The 17,294-nt window shown below is 57.7% G+C and overlaps 7 protein-coding genes across 7 annotated transcripts; 3 read left to right on the plus strand and 4 right to left on the minus strand.

The window, feature by feature from the left end:
- Positions 1-487: 487 nt before the first annotated feature.
- E0L32_003294 (uncharacterized protein) lies at positions 488-2,299 on the plus strand (the record flags this gene model as incomplete). The annotated part of the gene is made up of 1 exon (XM_031137579.1): positions 488-2,299. The coding sequence occupies one exon, from the start codon at positions 488-490 to the stop codon at positions 2,297-2,299; it is 1,812 nt and encodes a 603-aa protein (XP_030998887.1).
- Positions 2,300-2,622: 323 nt separating this feature from the next.
- Positions 2,623-3,877, minus strand: E0L32_003295 (uncharacterized protein; the record flags this gene model as incomplete). Its single annotated transcript, XM_031137580.1, has 4 exons — positions 2,623-3,306; positions 3,377-3,651; positions 3,715-3,799; positions 3,863-3,877. 4 exons carry the CDS (start codon positions 3,875-3,877, stop codon positions 2,623-2,625), a joined length of 1,059 nt encoding a protein of 352 aa, XP_030998888.1.
- Positions 3,878-7,568: 3,691 nt separating this feature from the next.
- E0L32_003296 (uncharacterized protein) lies at positions 7,569-9,535 on the plus strand (the record flags this gene model as incomplete). Its single annotated transcript, XM_031137581.1, has 5 exons — positions 7,569-7,719; positions 7,957-7,966; positions 8,120-8,264; positions 8,320-8,625; positions 8,678-9,535. The coding sequence occupies 5 exons, from the start codon at positions 7,569-7,571 to the stop codon at positions 9,533-9,535; spliced, it is 1,470 nt and encodes a 489-aa protein (XP_030998889.1).
- A 739-nt stretch (positions 9,536-10,274) lies between these two features.
- E0L32_003297 (uncharacterized protein) lies at positions 10,275-12,592 on the plus strand (the record flags this gene model as incomplete). Its single annotated transcript, XM_031137582.1, has 4 exons — positions 10,275-10,323; positions 10,386-12,046; positions 12,114-12,284; positions 12,353-12,592. The coding sequence occupies 4 exons, from the start codon at positions 10,275-10,277 to the stop codon at positions 12,590-12,592; spliced, it is 2,121 nt and encodes a 706-aa protein (XP_030998890.1).
- Positions 12,593-12,897: 305 nt separating this feature from the next.
- Positions 12,898-13,985, minus strand: E0L32_003298 (uncharacterized protein; the record flags this gene model as incomplete). Its single annotated transcript, XM_031137583.1, has 2 exons — positions 12,898-13,383; positions 13,479-13,985. The coding sequence occupies 2 exons, from the start codon at positions 13,983-13,985 to the stop codon at positions 12,898-12,900; spliced, it is 993 nt and encodes a 330-aa protein (XP_030998891.1).
- A 794-nt stretch (positions 13,986-14,779) lies between these two features.
- E0L32_003299 (uncharacterized protein) lies at positions 14,780-15,560 on the minus strand (the record flags this gene model as incomplete). The annotated part of the gene is made up of 4 exons (XM_031137584.1): positions 14,780-14,848; positions 14,941-15,179; positions 15,317-15,378; positions 15,445-15,560. The coding sequence occupies 4 exons, from the start codon at positions 15,558-15,560 to the stop codon at positions 14,780-14,782; spliced, it is 486 nt and encodes a 161-aa protein (XP_030998892.1).
- A 602-nt stretch (positions 15,561-16,162) lies between these two features.
- E0L32_003300 (uncharacterized protein) lies at positions 16,163-17,173 on the minus strand (the record flags this gene model as incomplete). The annotated part of the gene is made up of 1 exon (XM_031137586.1): positions 16,163-17,173. The coding sequence occupies one exon, from the start codon at positions 17,171-17,173 to the stop codon at positions 16,163-16,165; it is 1,011 nt and encodes a 336-aa protein (XP_030998893.1).
- Positions 17,174-17,294: the final 121 nt, after the last annotated feature.

Genomic DNA, 17,294 nt, shown 5'->3' on the forward strand with positions numbered 1-17,294 from the left:
GTCCCGCTGGGTTTTCGTCCTCGCTCTCTTTCCTGGTTCAAGGTGGCACTTGTGCGTCCTTTCTTGGGTTATCATTGCTGAGCGGCTGTACTGCATTGCTTGCTTCCAACAGAGTCGCTAGACGATTTGAGTTGTTTTATCCCTCCTGCCACGAAGCATTGGATGTACATCGGGGTGTTATAAACTTTATAGAGTGTCTCCAGATCACGATTGGACAACTTACAGCTCTTCAGGACACTCACAGACCTCTTGGCGAACCTGGGTTGAAACGCCCTCAGGTCAGGGCTGAGAGGTTGTCTCGGCAAGATTCAACGGCACGGCGTGGCTTTCACTGCGTTTTCGATCAAGCAGAGAAAGCCAGGGGTTCTATCCTGCTTAGCATAGGCAGTGTGAATGCCTGCTACTGGGACAAGATCGCCTCTGCTACGACTTGAATAGCTCCTCTTATGAGAATGCTCAAACGGCAACCTGAGTCTCGATCGCCGTCATGATAGCAACAAGGCTCTGGGTTGCCGCCACCGCGGTTGCCAGTATAGCCAGTCCAGTCACAGCAAGGTCATTTCTCCCCTTCTCAAGGGATGTGGCCAACGCGGAGGCCGATCCCACCCTATCCAAGGGCCAGATCTTTGAGGACATGCTGTCAGCGCTCAAGACTATGCAGGACACCTACTTCCAGCCCTGGCTGGGAACATGGCCTACCGCCATCGACTGGACCGCCGCCGTCATGGGCTCTCACGTCGCCGGTGCTCTCAGCTCGCTGTCTCGCGGCTTTGAGCAGAAGGAGCTGGCTGAGTCTATCGACTACAGGGTTCGGGAGAACCTCATCACAACCTACTTCTCCCAGCTCATCAGCTACTACTTCGGCCAGGACGCAATTGCCATTCGGAACGAGGCTTACGATGACATCCTCTGGGTCGTCCTGGGCTGGCTTGATGCTATACAGTTCATCAACTACCACGCAAAGCTCTACTACCCTTCCTCCCCCATCGCGGACCCGCAGGGTGGCATTGCTGGCATGCTGCGCAATCAGACCTGGTACGGAAACACCTGGATCCCACCTTTTGCCCACCGATCCCGCCTGTTCTGGGAGTTTGCCGTCAAGGGTTGGGACACGCGCCTCTGCGATGGCGGGATGAACTGGAACCCGCGCCTCGAGCCTTACAAGAACGCCATCACCAACGAGCTCTGGATCTCGGCATCGGCCAACATGTACCTCTTCTTCCCGGGGGACGATAACACCTCCCCCTACATGGCCGGCGCCAGCGGCCCGCACGACCCGGCCAAGCCGCACGAGCGCAAGTACCTCGACGCCGCCCTCGACGGCTACGCCTGGCTGTCCGCCTCGGGGATGACCAACGACCAGGGGCTCTTCATCGACGGCTTCCACATCTCGGGCTACAACCAGAACTCGTCCAACACCAAGTGCGACGTCCGCAACGAGATGGTCTACACCTACAACCAGGGCGTCGTGCTCACGGGCCTCCGGGGCCTGTGGACGGTCACCGGCGACGACAGGTACCTGCGCGACGGGCACCGGCTGATCCAGAACGCCGTCAACGCCACGGGCTGGGACCTGCGCGGCGACCGCCCCGTCGACGACCTCGGCGGCCTGAAGCCGGGCCAGCTCCCGCCCTGGCGCGGCCTCGGCCGGGGCGGCGTCATGGAGGACCAGTGCGACGTGTCGGGCGACTGCTCGCAGGACAGCCACACCTTCAAGGGCAACTACTTCCACCACTTCACCGCCTTCTGCGCGCCCCTCGACGTCGCCGTGCCGCCGGCCTCCTCCTCTTTCGCCTCCGGCTCCGTCGCCGGCGACCTGGCCGAGGTGGCCCGCGAGCACGACGCCGCGTGCTCGGCCTACGCCCACTGGCTGCGGCACAACGCCCGCGCCGCGCTCGCGACGCGCGACGGCAGGGGCGTCTTCGGCATGTGGTGGACGGCAGGCCTGCTCAACCTCGGCGGCACGAGCGGCGGCGGCGGCGCCATCGTGCCCACCACGCCCGACGGCGACGGGGAGCGCGGGGTCGACTACCGCACCTACGGCGTGCCCGACGACGACGTCTGGGTCCCGCACGGCGGCGCGAACGTGGCCCACTCGGCGGCGCGGAACCTGCCCGCCGCCGCGGCGTACAGGAGCGGCCAGGGCCAGGTGCCGCTGGACTCTTCGCGCGGTGGCAGGGGGCCGGGCGACGCGTCGGACCCCAACACGAGGGGCCGCGGCCGGACCGTGGAGACGCAGGGCAGCGGGCTGGCGCTGCTGCGGGCGCTGTGGGAGGTCGAGAACCGGATGGCGAGGTGATATGCCGTCGGAGACCCCCTTTTCTTTTTCTCTTTCACAGTTACGATATCTTGCCTTGGACGCACACGTATGTATATACTTTGACCAGAATCGTTATGAGATGATATGCCTAGATAAATGCAGTATGACTCGGAATCAAACTTTTTTTCCGAAATAAGCCTGTCTACTTAGGCCATGAGAGTTACACATGCTTGAGAATCATCGATGCGCTGCATTATAAGCTATTCTACTTACCCCATCATTGGTAAGATGAAGCTCCGTTTCCCTTCCCCGACTCGAAATGTCCCTCCCCATTGAAACTACGATAGAAACCCTGTCTCCATCTAATCAGCCCATTCGTTCCTCATGCCATTCTGCCCGCTGCGGCTCGAGCTCGCACCAGCGAGCGCGTCGTCCTCGTCGTCCTCGTCCAGAGCTCGAGCGAGCTCGTCGGGGTCCTTCATCTTGGCGTCCGGGTCCACCGTGCCGTCGATGTTGTGGTCCCCGTCCAGGCGCTGCTCGTGCTCCAGCGTCGTGTCGTCCGCGCTCACCGAGATGCCTCGCGACCCCCACTTGGCCCTCTGCGGCCCGCGCCCGGGACCGGCCTCGCCGTTGCGCGCCCCGCCGCCGCCGCCGCCGAGCGCGGGCGCGTTCTCCTCGTCGTCGCCCTCGACGTGGTCGAAGCGCTTGCCGAAGATGCGGTTGAGGAGCCAGCCGCGGCGCATGTCGTCGGCGTCGACGACGCCGCCGTTGCGGAGCTTGACGCGCTGGCGCGAGTAGTAGACCCAGGCGAAGTCGATGTAGAGGGCGGTCTGGATGATGCCGAAGATGACGGAGACGCCGTTGGGGGCGTGGTCCGAGGGGTCGAGGCCGCGCCAGATCCAGTTCAGGACGTAGAGGGCGCGGTACGAGCCGAGGGCCACGAGGTAGAACGAGTCGATGACGGTGGGCACGGTGGTCTGGCGCAGCAGGAGCAGCTGCGGCAGGACGCAGACGGACTCGAGGATCTCGGAGAAGTTCCACAGCCACTGTTTCCGGACAGCGTTAGCGCACCGGCGGGAGGAAAGCTTTTGGGTTTTGACAGTGGGGGTGGCTTACCCAGCGGAAGCTCCAGGAGGCCTTGTCCTCAAAGATGAGCATGGCGAAAGGCGAGAGCAGGAGGGACCCGGCCGTGACGACGGCGCCCATTTTCCAGGCTAGCTCCTTCTCCCTTGTTCTCGGATAGACCCATCGCATGATGGCGATGATGTAAATCGACGAGGTGATGTAGAATATCTTGAAGAAGAGGTTCCATAGGTACCTTTCTCGAAAGATGTCGAGGTAGCGGGTGCAGAAGACGACGGCATAGAGGACCTGTGTTATCATAGACACGCCTGCAGGCCACAAGGTTAGCTGCTGGCTATACCGCTATATCGTAGAGGCGTTCGCAGACGTACCCTCAGCACTTCTATTTCGATGGATGGCGAAGATCAGAATCGCCTTGGATAGGAGATGGGAGCAGTCTCCCAGGATCCGGAATATCTGCGCCTCATGTCAGTTGTTTTTGCCAGCCGTTTGTCCCTTGAGAGACAGATTTGTACTGACATTCCATCCTCCCATCTTGGCGATTTGTCCAACACAATGCAAAGGCTGTGGGCGGGATTACGGTGTTTCGGGGATTTGTTGGAGAGTTGAAGCTCAATCGGGGTTGCGCTTAGCTTGCTTCGTTCATCGCTCATGAGGATACGTAACGTGCGTGCGGGGAGGCTAAGCGTCGGAGCTCTCCACCCAACACCTTCAAGTCAATGAGGCGAGCACTGGATGCACAAACCAGCGAGGCAGGTTCTGGGAAACACGGCGCAAGTCTCTTCCAAAGGCCACCTATACTTAGGTTTCGATCTTTTCTCAAGAGGAGAGGAGCATCTACGAACAGGTATAGTTAGATATAGGTAGACTAACATCTTACCCCAATACCCAAGGACGGCGTGCATGCGTGGATGTTACGTGGACCACCACAGTGCTGCAGCCTGGGACCCGCGCCAGCGAAGGCGATATTCTGGTTGGAGCTCAGTGGACGTTTTGGGTGGATTCACACCCGCCCAGGCGCCCGGAAAGGTGCTGCTCGGCCTGGACTTGCACCGAACCTGGGGGGAGCTCAAACCCATCCCGCCAATGCATGCCTGAGGCCATGACACACAGGGTCGATGTGCCTCGCCTCGGGTGTGGACTCTATGATTCCTAGATTTCAAGTCATCCTCCAACCTGGAGTTGACGAGAAAGCTCGAACATTTCACTCGTCGCACTTTGTGCGCTTGTACAATCTGCATCATCGCGTTGGGCTAGCACTGACGAATAGCCAGTCTATAGACGACTGCTCCAAGCTCGACTGGTCCAAGGTGGTGTGGCGTGGTGTGACTGCGACCACGACTGCTTGCATTTAAAGAGTGCCAAAGTGCTTAACGACTTGCCTTCAAGATGCGTCCCAGTCGGATCACCATACTCGACCCGACCATCTGTTTGGCGCTATTCCAACTAATTCATCCGTTGGCATCTTTCGCTCGCTCCTTTGGGAAAACGATGCACATGGCTAGACGTGTCTAAGACAACAACTGCTAATCTCTATTTTCTCCAAGGCGTGGCAGCTAACTAAACGTAAAGTTGATACTCGAGTTCTTAGCCAGCATTAGCTTGCTACCTCAGTATTGACCTCCACTCGTGCAGAGTATCGAGAGTTAGGTAGTACGACTCGTCTGCGGTGTCTTCATGGAATCCGTCCCGAACCCCTCGAGATCTAGTTGGAACCTCTCCTCGCCCTGGACGCTGGATGTGATCTACGTCGCCGATTCTCGGGCCTTATGTCCTTTGCCCATGCACCAGAGCTGATCCTGGACACAGCGTCGGACTCCGGCTCAGGCCCTGGTTGCCTGGCTAGAGGCAACCAGTCACCGCCCGCTGGACCAATGTACACGCGACCTGTCTCGGCCCTGGCCTACGAAGCAAAGATAGGGCATATGCAGCCGGGAGCGCCAAGCAAGCGGGCGCGGGAAAGGCTTGCCGTCCGGTCCTCCTCTGCATCACTCGCGTAAAACATTCCACCAGGCAAGGGGCTCGCCGACTAGCCGGAGCCACTTATCAAAAATGACAGAGGAGATTTGCCTTGAGGGCGACCTACCTAGTCATGCGAGCTATGGTGGTCTCCTAGCCCGTGTGCCGTTGCTTCTTGGAGTCTTAGGTGGTGTGTGATCAATCTCAGCAATTCGGCACCTTCCACACAAACACTTACACAGGACCTTTTTATCACCAGTAGATTCACCCAGATTTCCGGTTCCTAACAGGAGTTCTTTAGTTCTCCGAGAGGCCAGAGAGGCGGGGAGTCGCACCTCAATGATGACGAGAAGTATCTGGGCGGGTAACCGGCTTCGGTGACGAACTTGGCTTCTCCCTGATCGGGTGAGACAGAAACAGATGCTATGATTGTCGGGTTCCAGGTGCAACCATCTGAAGCCAAAAGTAGGAAGCATGTCTCATTCCGCAGACCAGACCAAGCAATCACACGCTTCCATGCAGGAACACAAGCCGAAGAAGATCCCGGTCTGCTTGCCTACCTCATGAGATAGACAGCTGCCAAGCGAGTTTAACAATTGCTTTGTGAACAGCTGTTGTGCTGGGCAAGCCGTGACCCCATCTTGGGGATGGATGCTTTTCTGATGTTTGCCTGTCTCTACCCGATGCGCAGTTCTACAGATGCCGTTTCTGGCCCACAGATCATCCATGGATTGGAGCTGAACGGCTGCGCCGATGCAGGCAGGCGACATGAGCCGCAAATCGATTCCATCCCACCAGTGGGCGTGTTGCAAAAAGCCGGGGCATTGAAACGGGAAAAGAGTTGGTATGCGATTCGCGACGGCGGTGGGGCAGTTGCGGGATGGATCAATTGGCTTGGCGTCAATCAAATAAGCATTTGCCATTCACACACATCGCCCAAGGACAATGTTGATCCCCCTGACCTCTGACAGGAACGAGTAACAGACGCCTGGTACCGCTGGGCAACTCTCTTATCTCCCTCCAAGCCAACACTCCAGCCACTGCTGCTCGAGATGCTGCGTCGTGGTGCCTCGACATTCTTGCCATTCCTGCCAAGACACCTAGTTCTCGACTACACAATGGATTTGAGTTACTAGACATCCTCACTCTCGTCTATCTCCTTGGCACTCGTCCGACTGCCGGCACAAACGGCGTTATCGAAGAAAGAGACACGAGATACAGACCCGCCCGAATTCCACCTAGGGATTCAGTGGCAGTCTCGACGGGGAATTGCATCCCCATCCAACGACTCCACCATCCAGAGTCAAGGTGTGGTGGTGTGTGCCATCCCGGCCCTTGCAGACCGGGGGGGGGGGGGGGGGGGGGGGGGGGGGGGGGGGGGGGGACGAGTGGGCAATTTCGTCATCTCTGTCGAATTTTGTTGTCTGGGCATTCCTGGCCCTGCTTTATCATACTACTGCGTGTGTGCATACAAAGACAATCCGAGACATCTACTACTGTAGTTCTGCCCAGCCTTGAATTGGGTGGATTTTTCGACTCGCACTTTGACGGAGCAAACGACGCGCTCTGTACACTTTTGCTGGGGGGGCCTCTGATCAGCATGGCACGCGACCCGATGCCCAAACAAGACAGTGGTTGCGTGTCACCAGTACGAAAACCTTAGCTGCAGGCGACGGCACAGAAGGCCCGGGCTGACCTCCTGTATGACGATCGAAAGGCTCGGCCTGGGTAGTCCCCTGTCTTGCTTGTCTCTTGCTGAAGCCGCTAATTGATTGTTCCTCTTGTCATATCCCGTCGTTGTGCTGTCCAGCTCGGGTAGCGCCTCGATCGCATTCCCGCATCCCTTAGGATAGTAGTAGGGCGATCTCTTGGAGCATATCAGCTTTCCAGGAACAGGTGTCCGACTAACACGGCTCGAGTTTCTGATTCACGGTCGCTTTCCTCCATACTTCCCCCTTCCCCTTCACACGCCATGTTAATCTTGTAATTGCTTTTTGAATTGTATCCTTTTTTTTTTTTTTTTTTCGCTGCTTTCTTTTTTTCTCAATACACCCTCGACACTTCGCACGAGCAACACATATTCAGACAGCGTCTGCTTTCCTCGCCACTTATACAGTACCACCGCCCTACACAACATCGACTGGTCCAAGCAGACAAGGACACAGCATTTACCTCGAGCCTTGCCTGTGCGCTTCTGCAACACTCTTGTCGAGTTACTCTGCATCCTGAGTCGCCATCGGAGGCTATTCCTCTCTCGTAGCTCAGGATGCGCCTGGGCAGCCTGCTCTGCCTCGGCGCCTTTCTCACAGAGGGACTCGCAGCACCACTAGGGAAACGAGATGCCGATTTCGAATCCGTGAGGAGGAAGCAGCGTGTGAACAAGAGCGGTTCTCGTGGAAACTCACAAAAATACTTCCGTAAGTCACTATTGTTGTGTTGTTCTCAGGGCCGCGCGGCCTCTCAAAAACTATGCTTCGGGTTTACGCTATTTGTGGGCGACGTTAGCAAGGCCGCTGCAAGGGAGTGAACAGCCCGATAAGGTCACAGCATTGCTCTGCATTTGTTTATCTTTACTCGTTCCTCTTGCGCGGTGGCAAGCCAACTCGCTATTCATGACGATGTATCGCTGTTGCTAACTCATGTCTTGCTCGCAGATGAATCTACGTAAGGCCTCACAATTTGGGAGCTCAGATCTGACAACTCTTTACTAACTAATATATTTCCTTCTCTCAAGATTCCATCCGCATTATGATGGCCGGTATGATTGGCCATTGCGATTCCATTACCATCTGGCATTATTGCTAAACTATGCTGTAGCTTTGCGGAAGAGACCCTGCCCTACCATGAGCAGAAAGAGGCGCTCAAGAATTTGTTACAAACATACTTGGCCACCTTCTCTGATCTGGGCATCGAGACATGGCTGATGCATGGATCTCTCCTGGGCTGGTGGTGGAACAAGCATGTCAGTCTTGATCTAGTCTGCTCTCCGAGGCACCAGTTACTGACCTGCAGACCAGATCATGCCTTGGGATACGGACGTCGATGTGCAAGTCACCGAGTCCAGCATGTACTACATGGCCGCATACTACAACATGTCTGTCTTCCACTACCGCACCCCGAGGATACCGGACGGGCGCGACTATATGCTTGAAGTCAACCCGCACTTCAAGAACCGCGAGCAGACGGACAAGATGAACGTCATCGACGCCAGGTGGATCGACACGTCGAGCGGCTTGTTCATTGACATCACCACTGCTCGGTACAACCTCACCCATCCCGAGGGAGAGGGCATGATGAGTTGCAAGGACGGCCACGAGTTCAGGGTCGGTACTGCCTCGATGCGTGGCAGAAATGAATGGATGCTGACGTGAACAGGATACGTATATTTTCCCTCTCCGGGAGACAGTGTTCGAAGGCTCGCCGGCCAAGATCCCATACCGCTACAAGGAGATTCTCCAGGCCGAGTACAGCGCGAAGTCCCTATACAACAAGGACTTTCACGACCACCTCTTCGACGACGCCAAAATGGACTGGGTCCCCAAGATCAAGCAGGTCACCCCCGAAGAGGAGGAGGCGGAGAAGAAGGAAGCGGAGAGGAGGAAGAAGTGGGAACAGGCCGGCAAGGACCGGCAGAAGAAGTTGGACGCGCTGAAGAAGGCGGAGGAGGAGGAAAAGCAAAAGAATGCGGCGCACAGGGCAGATGTGCACGAAGCCCACCAGGCCGCCGATGGCAAACCTGCTGGCGACAAGTCTCCGGGCGACACTGCCGCTCAGTCGCCGCCAGCGCAGAAGGATGCAGCAGCGGCTGCGGACAACAGGGACGCCAAGGCAGGGGGTCCCGTAGAGCCTGCGAAGACGGCGGCCGAGAAGCCTGCCGATGCGTCAGCCCGCTCGCCGGAGACAAAGGAAGAGGCAGCAGTACCGCCGCCGAAGGACTCCAATAATGCACCCCAACAACCAGAAAAGAAAGATGCAGAGCAAGCCAACAAGGACGCCAAGGCAGAGAGCATCGCCGCCGCGCTCGCTCCGGTGAAGAAGCCGGCAATGGGTAGCACCAAACCCTTTGTGCTGGCCAATGCGGAGGCCAAGATCGAGGCAGAGGCTGCAAAGAAGGCCCAGAAGGTGCAGCAGCAAGAGGAAAAGAGGCGCGCAGGAGAGCTGAAATTGGAGGAGGCTGCTTTCAGGCGTGAAGCTGACCACCACAGAGTCGTGGCGAAGCTCAAGGACAGCTAGAGGCCGGCTGGCAAGCTATTCGTCTGTGTACTAGGTGCGAGACGAAGTGCCGATTGGGTTTTTGGAAAGACCTCGAAGGACCTTGCTGAATGTTTTGGGAGTTTTCTTGGAAAATGATACCAACATGGAGACTAGAACAGTCTCCCTCCAGCATTGCAGACAGTTTACAAGCATGTAACTATATCACATCCAGCAACGGAGTTGCTTACTTTATGACGGAGTACTATATTCACCGTATGTCTGATTCATCGACGGGGGCATAGATCAATCAATATAACATGATCTGTTCAAATGTAGATCTACAAGCGCTGCTTGAAGTTGAGCCGGAGGTCCTCTGTTGTGTTGATGTTTGATTCAAATGAACGATCCATGGATGGATGATGGCTGGCAATTAAGTTCACTGAGTGCTGCTCAATTGCGGACCTGAAGCCCCAGCTTTGCTGCGAACTTTGTCGCGGTAGGCCACTGTAGCGACCTCCGGGGACCACTGCAGCCACCCCCGGCCCAATGATACGCGCCCCCATCCACCGTCGATTTACCCAAGACGCGTCTCCGTCTTTTCGAAAGCACAAAGCAAGGCCAGCAGCATCTGAGCAATGTCATTCTTTACACTCGGCACAGCCAACGCAGCTCCATACTGTAGATGAACTAGCTGTACACAGTTATCTCCCGACGCAGATGGCAGAAAGTCAGTTCGCTCCGCCCAGCCCTCCAGTCGCGCAAATCAACTAACAACAAGATGCTACAGGTCGCGCAGAGCGCATGCTCGGGCGCATGCGCGGGGCCCAGTCAGTTGCTCTCCCGGCAGAGTCTGCGCATCTTTTGTGTCGAGAAAGTAGCTGACCTCTAGGTTTTACTCCCTCTCTCAGGCGACACGAAGTAGCGGACATCTCATTCGGCTTCGACCTCGGCCTCGAGAGCCCCGACGCCGCCGCCGCCGCCGCCGGTGGTTCTCCGCCGCGCCTGCCGCCGGGACCCCAGCAGCGCACGACGCCCAACTCGTCGGCCAAGAGGCGCCGCCTGAACAGCTCGCAGCCCCAGGAGCAGCTCGGCTCCGCCGCGCCCGTGCCCGGCTCCGGCGGCACGCGTTCGCAGCCGCGCCGCGCGGCCAAGAGCAGCAGCCCCTACGACATACCCGAGTTCAGCGAGGAGGAGAGCGCGGGCGCGAGGGCGGCGGGCGCTGCGCCCGCGGCGACGGGGCCGAGCCCTAGGCTGGGAGGCCTGACGCCGCGGCAGGCGGGGGTGCTGGTCGAGGAGGTGGGCGAGAGCCCCGCGGACGCGCCGGGGAGCGGGTCGCGGAGGAGGGTGCGCATCAGCGGCGCGGCGTCCCAGAGCGCGGCGCTGCAGAGTGTCATCGGCGGGAGTGGAGGGCGGCTCGGCGGCCATGACGACGACGACGAAGATCCCGTGGCTGTGTCTTCACCGCTGACCCGTATGTCGAGGAGGAGCGAAGCGGCGTCCGCGAGGTCGGGGCGGACGAATCTACGGAGGGTGACGCGTGTGTCGCCTACGGCCGGGGAGGAAGTGGATGAGCTGTCCCCCGTCAGCGCCGCGGCGGAAGCACCACATCAGGATGGCGGATCATCACCTCCACTCGGGAGGCCATCTGCGCGAAAGAGCGCCCAGGCAGCACAGTCGGCGGCGAGATCAGCAGCGAGGAGACAGCCCCGAAGCCCTGCAGACCAGGGCGAGATTGACGAGCTCTCACCGACAGCATCTGTCGAAGCAGCAGCGCAAGTCCCGTCGTCATCGCCGCTTGTACAGCGGTCAAGACGGCAAGGCCGCCCTGCCTCAGAAACCTCGGTGCGTTCGAGCACCAGGAAAAGCACGAGGCCGGCTGCACAAGCCGTATCCGAGCCGGATGAACTATCGCCGGACCAGCCAGCAAAAGCGAAGCGAGGCCGGCCTCGCAAGAGCCAGGAAGAGCCCCCTCCTCAGCAGCAAGAGCCCGAAGAACCCGAAGAGGCGGAAGAGATCGGCGAGAAGGAGGCTGCTGCGCGTCTGGGTCGGAAGAGGCCTCGCCGTAGCCTGCACGAGCCCTCGCCCGAGTTGGGTTCTCAGCCTAACAACGAGGAGCCAACTCCGGGCCCGAAGAGCCGCCGCAGGCAGGCAAAGCCCAGCCCCGCAAAGCAGAAACAGCCACAACAACAGAACCAGCGGCAAAGGAAGGGCGAAGGCAAGGCGCAATCGCGGAAACGCAAGGCTGTCGAGGTCGAAGCTGGCGAGCCCGTCCCGGTGCAGGTACAAAGGTTCACGAGGAAGATCCATACGGCCGAGAACGACACGGACACGGACATCCTGGCGGCGGACATTCCTTACTCCAACCGTGCTGGCGTCAACGCCGTTGATGTGCTCTCGCAGATGTGCGAGGAGATCATCGACATGACCCTCGAGAAGCTGCACGAGAACGCCGTCAACGCGGAGGACGCCGCGACGAAGCGGGAGTTCAGGGTCAAGCTCCGGGCGGTGGAGGCCTTCCAGGAGGAGTTGAGGACTCGACTCCTCGAGCATGTGAGTTTCCGATCCCGCAAACCTACCACGTCCCGACACCTAATGAGACTGACGAAACAACACATAGACGATCGCCCTGGATACGCTGCATGCGCTTAGGAAGCGCGTGCGGGCTGCCCAGAAGGACAAACTGGCTCTACGGGACGAGATTCTGCGCATCAGGGCCGAGCGCGAGCAGGTCGCGCTACGCATGGACGCCACGAGGATGCGGCATGAAGCAGAGCGGAAAGAGGCACTGGTAAGTCTTCGCTCTTTCACCGCCCCCCATGCCGAGTGAAATCTTGTACTCACTGTTTTATCCGTTAGCATCATATCGAACTGTCTTCTACCATGCACGACATCGACCTCGTCGTGGAGAAGGGCCAGGCGGCGCCGGAGCTGGCCCCGGCGGAGCTGAAAGTGGCGGAGCTGAACAACCTGGAGCTGTTGATCAGCAGGGTGGCAGATCAGGCGTGTAGCAAGAGCGATGGTGGCGGCGTGTTGGGGCATCTCAGGGGCTTCAACGAGTTCCTCGAGAGGGCGGCTGCTGTGCTGGAGGGCCGATGAGTCTGGCTACTATACCTACTGTATGAGACGAGTCTAAGGTCGGACACAAGTCCTGGCCCGGCTATGAATGACTTATGACAACGCTGGGTTCGTAACTTGATTCAAGGCGAATCCGTTGAAACCTGAAAATAAACTATGGTACCATCCATTCTGGTGGGAGCTGACTGTGGCCATCATTATTCATGCTTTTGTTCGCTATGTCTATATATCAGAGATATGTCTCACAATCGCCAATCGTCCATCATACAGGTATAATTACACGTCTGGAAGGCGTCCACGAATACCCGGCATCGTCGCACCGAGCTCTACGACTTGCCGCTGCCGCCCCAAAAGAGGCTCGATATCCGGTCTCCCACGGTCTGCGTGCCCTCCTCCCTGCGCTGCCGCCGGCCCTCGGCCTGCTCGTCCCACAGCGTCTTGACCTTGGACGCCACCTCGGCCTTGGCCCGCAGCTCCGCCCGCATGGCTTCCTCCTCGGCCGCCCGCTCCTCCTCCGGCAACTTGTCGAGCCGCGCCTTGAACCGCGTCTGTACATCCACCGTGTCCGCCTCGTTCTCCGTGTTCGTCGTCGTCGTCGTCGTCGCTGCCGCTGCCGCGGGTGCGGGGGGCTGAACAGTCGATATCAGCGGCTTGAACGTCGGCACCGGCTTGCCCTCGGCCTTGGCCTTTTCTATCGCGGCCTCCTGCTCGAGCATGCGGTGGTAGAGCGTGTCGGCGTGCAGCTGGATCTGCTCGTCCAGTTCGGGGGATCGCTCCTGCGTGGACAGGTAGCCAAGGGCCTTCAAGAGACGCTGGATTTGGTTTCATTTCCCCATTAGTTCTCTTCGCTCCCCAAAAGCACAGCACATTACCTGCGGGTGAAAAGGGGGGGGGGGGGGGTTCGTACCGACTGCATGGTGTAGCACCGCTCAAACTTGCGCACCTGCTCGCGGCACATGGTCATCCGCGCCGTCCAGTCGCCGCGGCGCATGCAGTTGTTCCAGTCCTCCTGCTCGAGGGCGCAGTTCTCGAGCGCCGCGCGCCCGATCATGGCCCGCCGCTCCTTGTAGCCGTCCAGCACGTCCATCAGCTTCTCGTGGTCGCTCTTGGCCTCGGCCTCGACCTCGGCCAGCGGCCGGTACGTCTTCCACAGGTGCGCGTAGCGGCCGTCCTGGTACAGCGACTCGGAGGGCAGCGCGGACTTCTCGGCCGGGTTGGCCCCGGCCGAGGTGGTTGCAGCAGTAGCGACATTCCGTGTTTGTTCAGCTGGTTGCTGGTCCTGTGCTGGCTTGGAGCTGGATTGGAACTTGACGGGGGACTCTTTCTCGAGGAACTCGCGAAGCTTCGGGTCGAGCTTGCGCAGGGGGTCGTCCTGGTCGGCAGAGCCGCCGAATATGCTACCTAGCCATCCCATTGCGGTATTCCTTGGTTCACTCAGTTTGAGGCCATCCAATGCTTTCCGGGAGATGTCCGTGTTGAAGATTTGGGCCTTATCGATTAACAGTTTTGGGTGACTAAGCAAATGTATTTGCCCACCTGCACCAAAGAAACACCCGAAATATACTGTAGGCAAGATTCATGACATTGTCAACAACGTAGAACAAGTAAGAAATGATGGCCAGGAATGAGCAGCACAATCGTAGCAGTGTCGTGATCTGCAGAAAGTCTACACTTGATAAGCTTAGCTTGCCCTGAACTTTGAAATCTTGCCTTCATAGCGTTCATAAGCGAAGTGATGGCTCATATCCAGCACCGAGTCCTTCACCGCAGTTGCATGTGGGTATTGGATGCCATCAGCAGGTATCACTCTTGGGTCAATGTGAGGTAGTGGTTCGACAAGTATCACAACGGACTGCAGGAGGGAGAACAGGTCTGGTAAACAGATTGCAGATGAGCTTTTCGACTCCGGGATCCGTTGTGCACCGAGATTAAACACACAAAAATAATCCAGGTGGTTGTTTGGCCATGCCTGGCCCAGTCCACCGTCCAGCACCTCACCCAGTATCCTCATTCCTCTTCGTGATGAATTCGCGGGTACGTCGTCATAACAATCCTCACGGTTGGGTTGCTCGAAAAAAAGTTCCATTCAGAACTGCTTCTATAACACATTTTCGTGCCTAGCAGTTGCCCGTTTGACCGCCATCCCTATTCGCAGATGAAAGCCCTCATGCAAACCCACGCCTTGAATGCCAAAGGAAAGCGACCCGTTTAGAACTTGCTGAACTTCTTGACGCCCTTGCCAGTCCGGGGAAGCACACGGAGAACGTTGAATCGCACCTGCAATGTCTTTTGTCAGTCCCGATTGCCAGAGATGTGTCGCGTGTCTCGCAGCCATAACGTAATTTTGGCCCGAGGGAAAAAAGACCTACCGTCTTGCTCAGAGGCCTGCACTGGCCAACGGTAACCTGGTCACCCTCCTCGACACGGAAAGCCGGGGAGCAGTGGGCGGCAAGGTTCTTGTGGCGCTTCTCGTAACGGGAGTACTTGGGGATGAAGTGAAGGTACTCGCGGCGGATGATGATGGTACGGTGCATCTTGGTGGAAACGACGGTGCCGGTCAGGATACGGCCACGGATGGAGACGAGACCAGTGAAGGGGCACTTCTTGTCTGCAGTTCGATCAGGTCAGCTTCCCTCGCTCTTCTGAGAGTGGTGTCCTTGGAATCCTTCGCCCTTTGTCGCGTCGTCCCCGGTTCTCGAAATTTGCATCCACGACTCCTCCCAGCCAAACATATCGTCCACGTACCGATGTAGTTGCCCTCAATGGCGTTCTTGGGGGTCCTGAAGCCCAGACCGACAGACTTGTACCTGTGCGAAAGAACGTCAGCCTTGTTGTGACGTGGATATCGTGGTGTTTGTCGAGGGCTTATTTACCAGCGCCTTCCATTCTTGCCGGGGCGAGCCGTGCGAAGCTTGGTCTTGGAGTTCTGGAAGATGTGAGGCTGCTTCTGGAAAGCGCGCTCGCTCTGGACAGTCAATTCGGTCGCCATCTTGACGTCTGTTGGTGGTCGAAGACGGTGATGTTGTTGACGGGAGTGGTGGTGAATCGGTGTGAAATGGATCAGAGGAGCCCCAAAGGTCAAATTTCGAAATCCAATTGTGGGAGTTGCAAAATTTAGCGATGTGGCAGGAGAAGTGGGGGGAAATTGCTGCAAGCCCCAATCAAAATGCACGAACCAACCAAGCCCAGGGTACGAAGGCTGCAAAGTGTGGCTGGTGCGGTGCGTAGGGCCAATTTGGAGACCCACTTCTTTTTTTCCCTCTTCGCTCTTCGCAGTCGTGGCTTGGCTGGAGCGAGCTGGTGTTAACTACGGAGTAAGTCTGCCTCCCGTCAACCCCTGTCAGAGATCACCGCTGTAACCATCACAGACGCCCAGGTGCAGCTTTTGATTCAGTACGAATCTTGGATGTCGACGCTTACACACTAGTAACACAGACACCGAGTCCCATCTCACTGGAATCATTGCATGCCAAGATCTACAAGTATGGGAGATATGGATCGAGATGATCTTTATTGATAGGTTCTCATCCAGGCCAAAGGGGCCCTTCTTTCAAGCCACCTTATCCCCTACAGCTATCTACCACCCTGCATCTACTCGCTGAGTCCAACCTTCTCCAAGCTCAGCTTCCACAGTTTCTCCTCTCCTTCCGGATCATATGCCCACTTTTCATGACCGAATGCCAGTTGACCATAACCCTCAAAGGTCGTCCCTTCTGAGACTGGCGGAGCGATTTGGCAGTCCTCGAGGAACACACCACCCTTGCCCTCAAGCTCCCGAGCAACAGCTGCGAAGATGGTCGTCGAGCAGCCCTGTGCCGTGCTCTTCATGTACTTCACCGTGAAGTCGTCGCCCCTGGCGAATTCCATTATCTCCGGTGTGTACTTTTGCAGTGGCGTCTCGATGCCCCCGGGATGCACGCTGTAGCCTTGGATCCCCTTCGATCCGTACAGTCGAGTGATTTGGTTTGCCATCCAGATGTTGGCCGTCTTGGAATTGCCGTACGCCTTCCAGCGCTCATAGCCCTTCTCCAGGTTGATGTCGTCGAGTTGGACAGTGCTCACACGGTGACCGGAGCTGGACAGGTTGACGACGCGGGAGTTAAATTCTGGGGTCGCGCCGGCCAGCAGATGGTCACGGAGAAGACAGAAGAGGTAGAAGTGTGCAAAATGGTTGGTTCCGATCTGCATCTCGAAGCCGTCGGATGTGGTCTGCCGAGTGGGCAAGGCCATGACGCCCGCATTGTTGATGAGGATGTTGAGCTTGGACTCTCGTTTCTTGAACTCGTCGGCGAATGCTTTGACACTGGCGAGGCTCGTCAGGTCCATCTTCAGCAGGTGGACTTTGTCCCAGTCGAGAAGAGCACCCAGAGCGGTCTTGGCCCGGTCGAGGTCACGGGCCGTGCAGTAGACGGTTGCGCCAGTGGCCGCCATGGCTTCCACCGTCGGCACACCAATACCAGACGAGGTACCGGTCACAATGACGACCTTGCCGACCAGGTCGGCCTCCCGCTTTTCATCTTGGATGATTTGAAGACCAGTCGGGCGAGCGTCTCCCGCGCCTTTGCGATGTTCGGGCGTGTGGACTTCGGCGTAGCGAGACATCTTGAAGAAGCAATGCCTTGTTGGACAGGTGTTTGACTTTCTTTAATCGGGACTATCTTGGATGTCGATGGGATGATAGACTGAAACTCGTCTTGTCGAGAACAGCATACAGCCGCCTTAA

The sequence above is a fragment of the Thyridium curvatum genome (genome assembly GCF_004353045.1).
Source record: "Thyridium curvatum strain D216 chromosome Unknown NODE_14_length_560046_cov_85.173820, whole genome shotgun sequence".
In the NCBI taxonomy this organism is placed as follows: domain Eukaryota; kingdom Fungi; phylum Ascomycota; class Sordariomycetes; order Thyridiales; family Thyridiaceae; genus Thyridium; species Thyridium curvatum.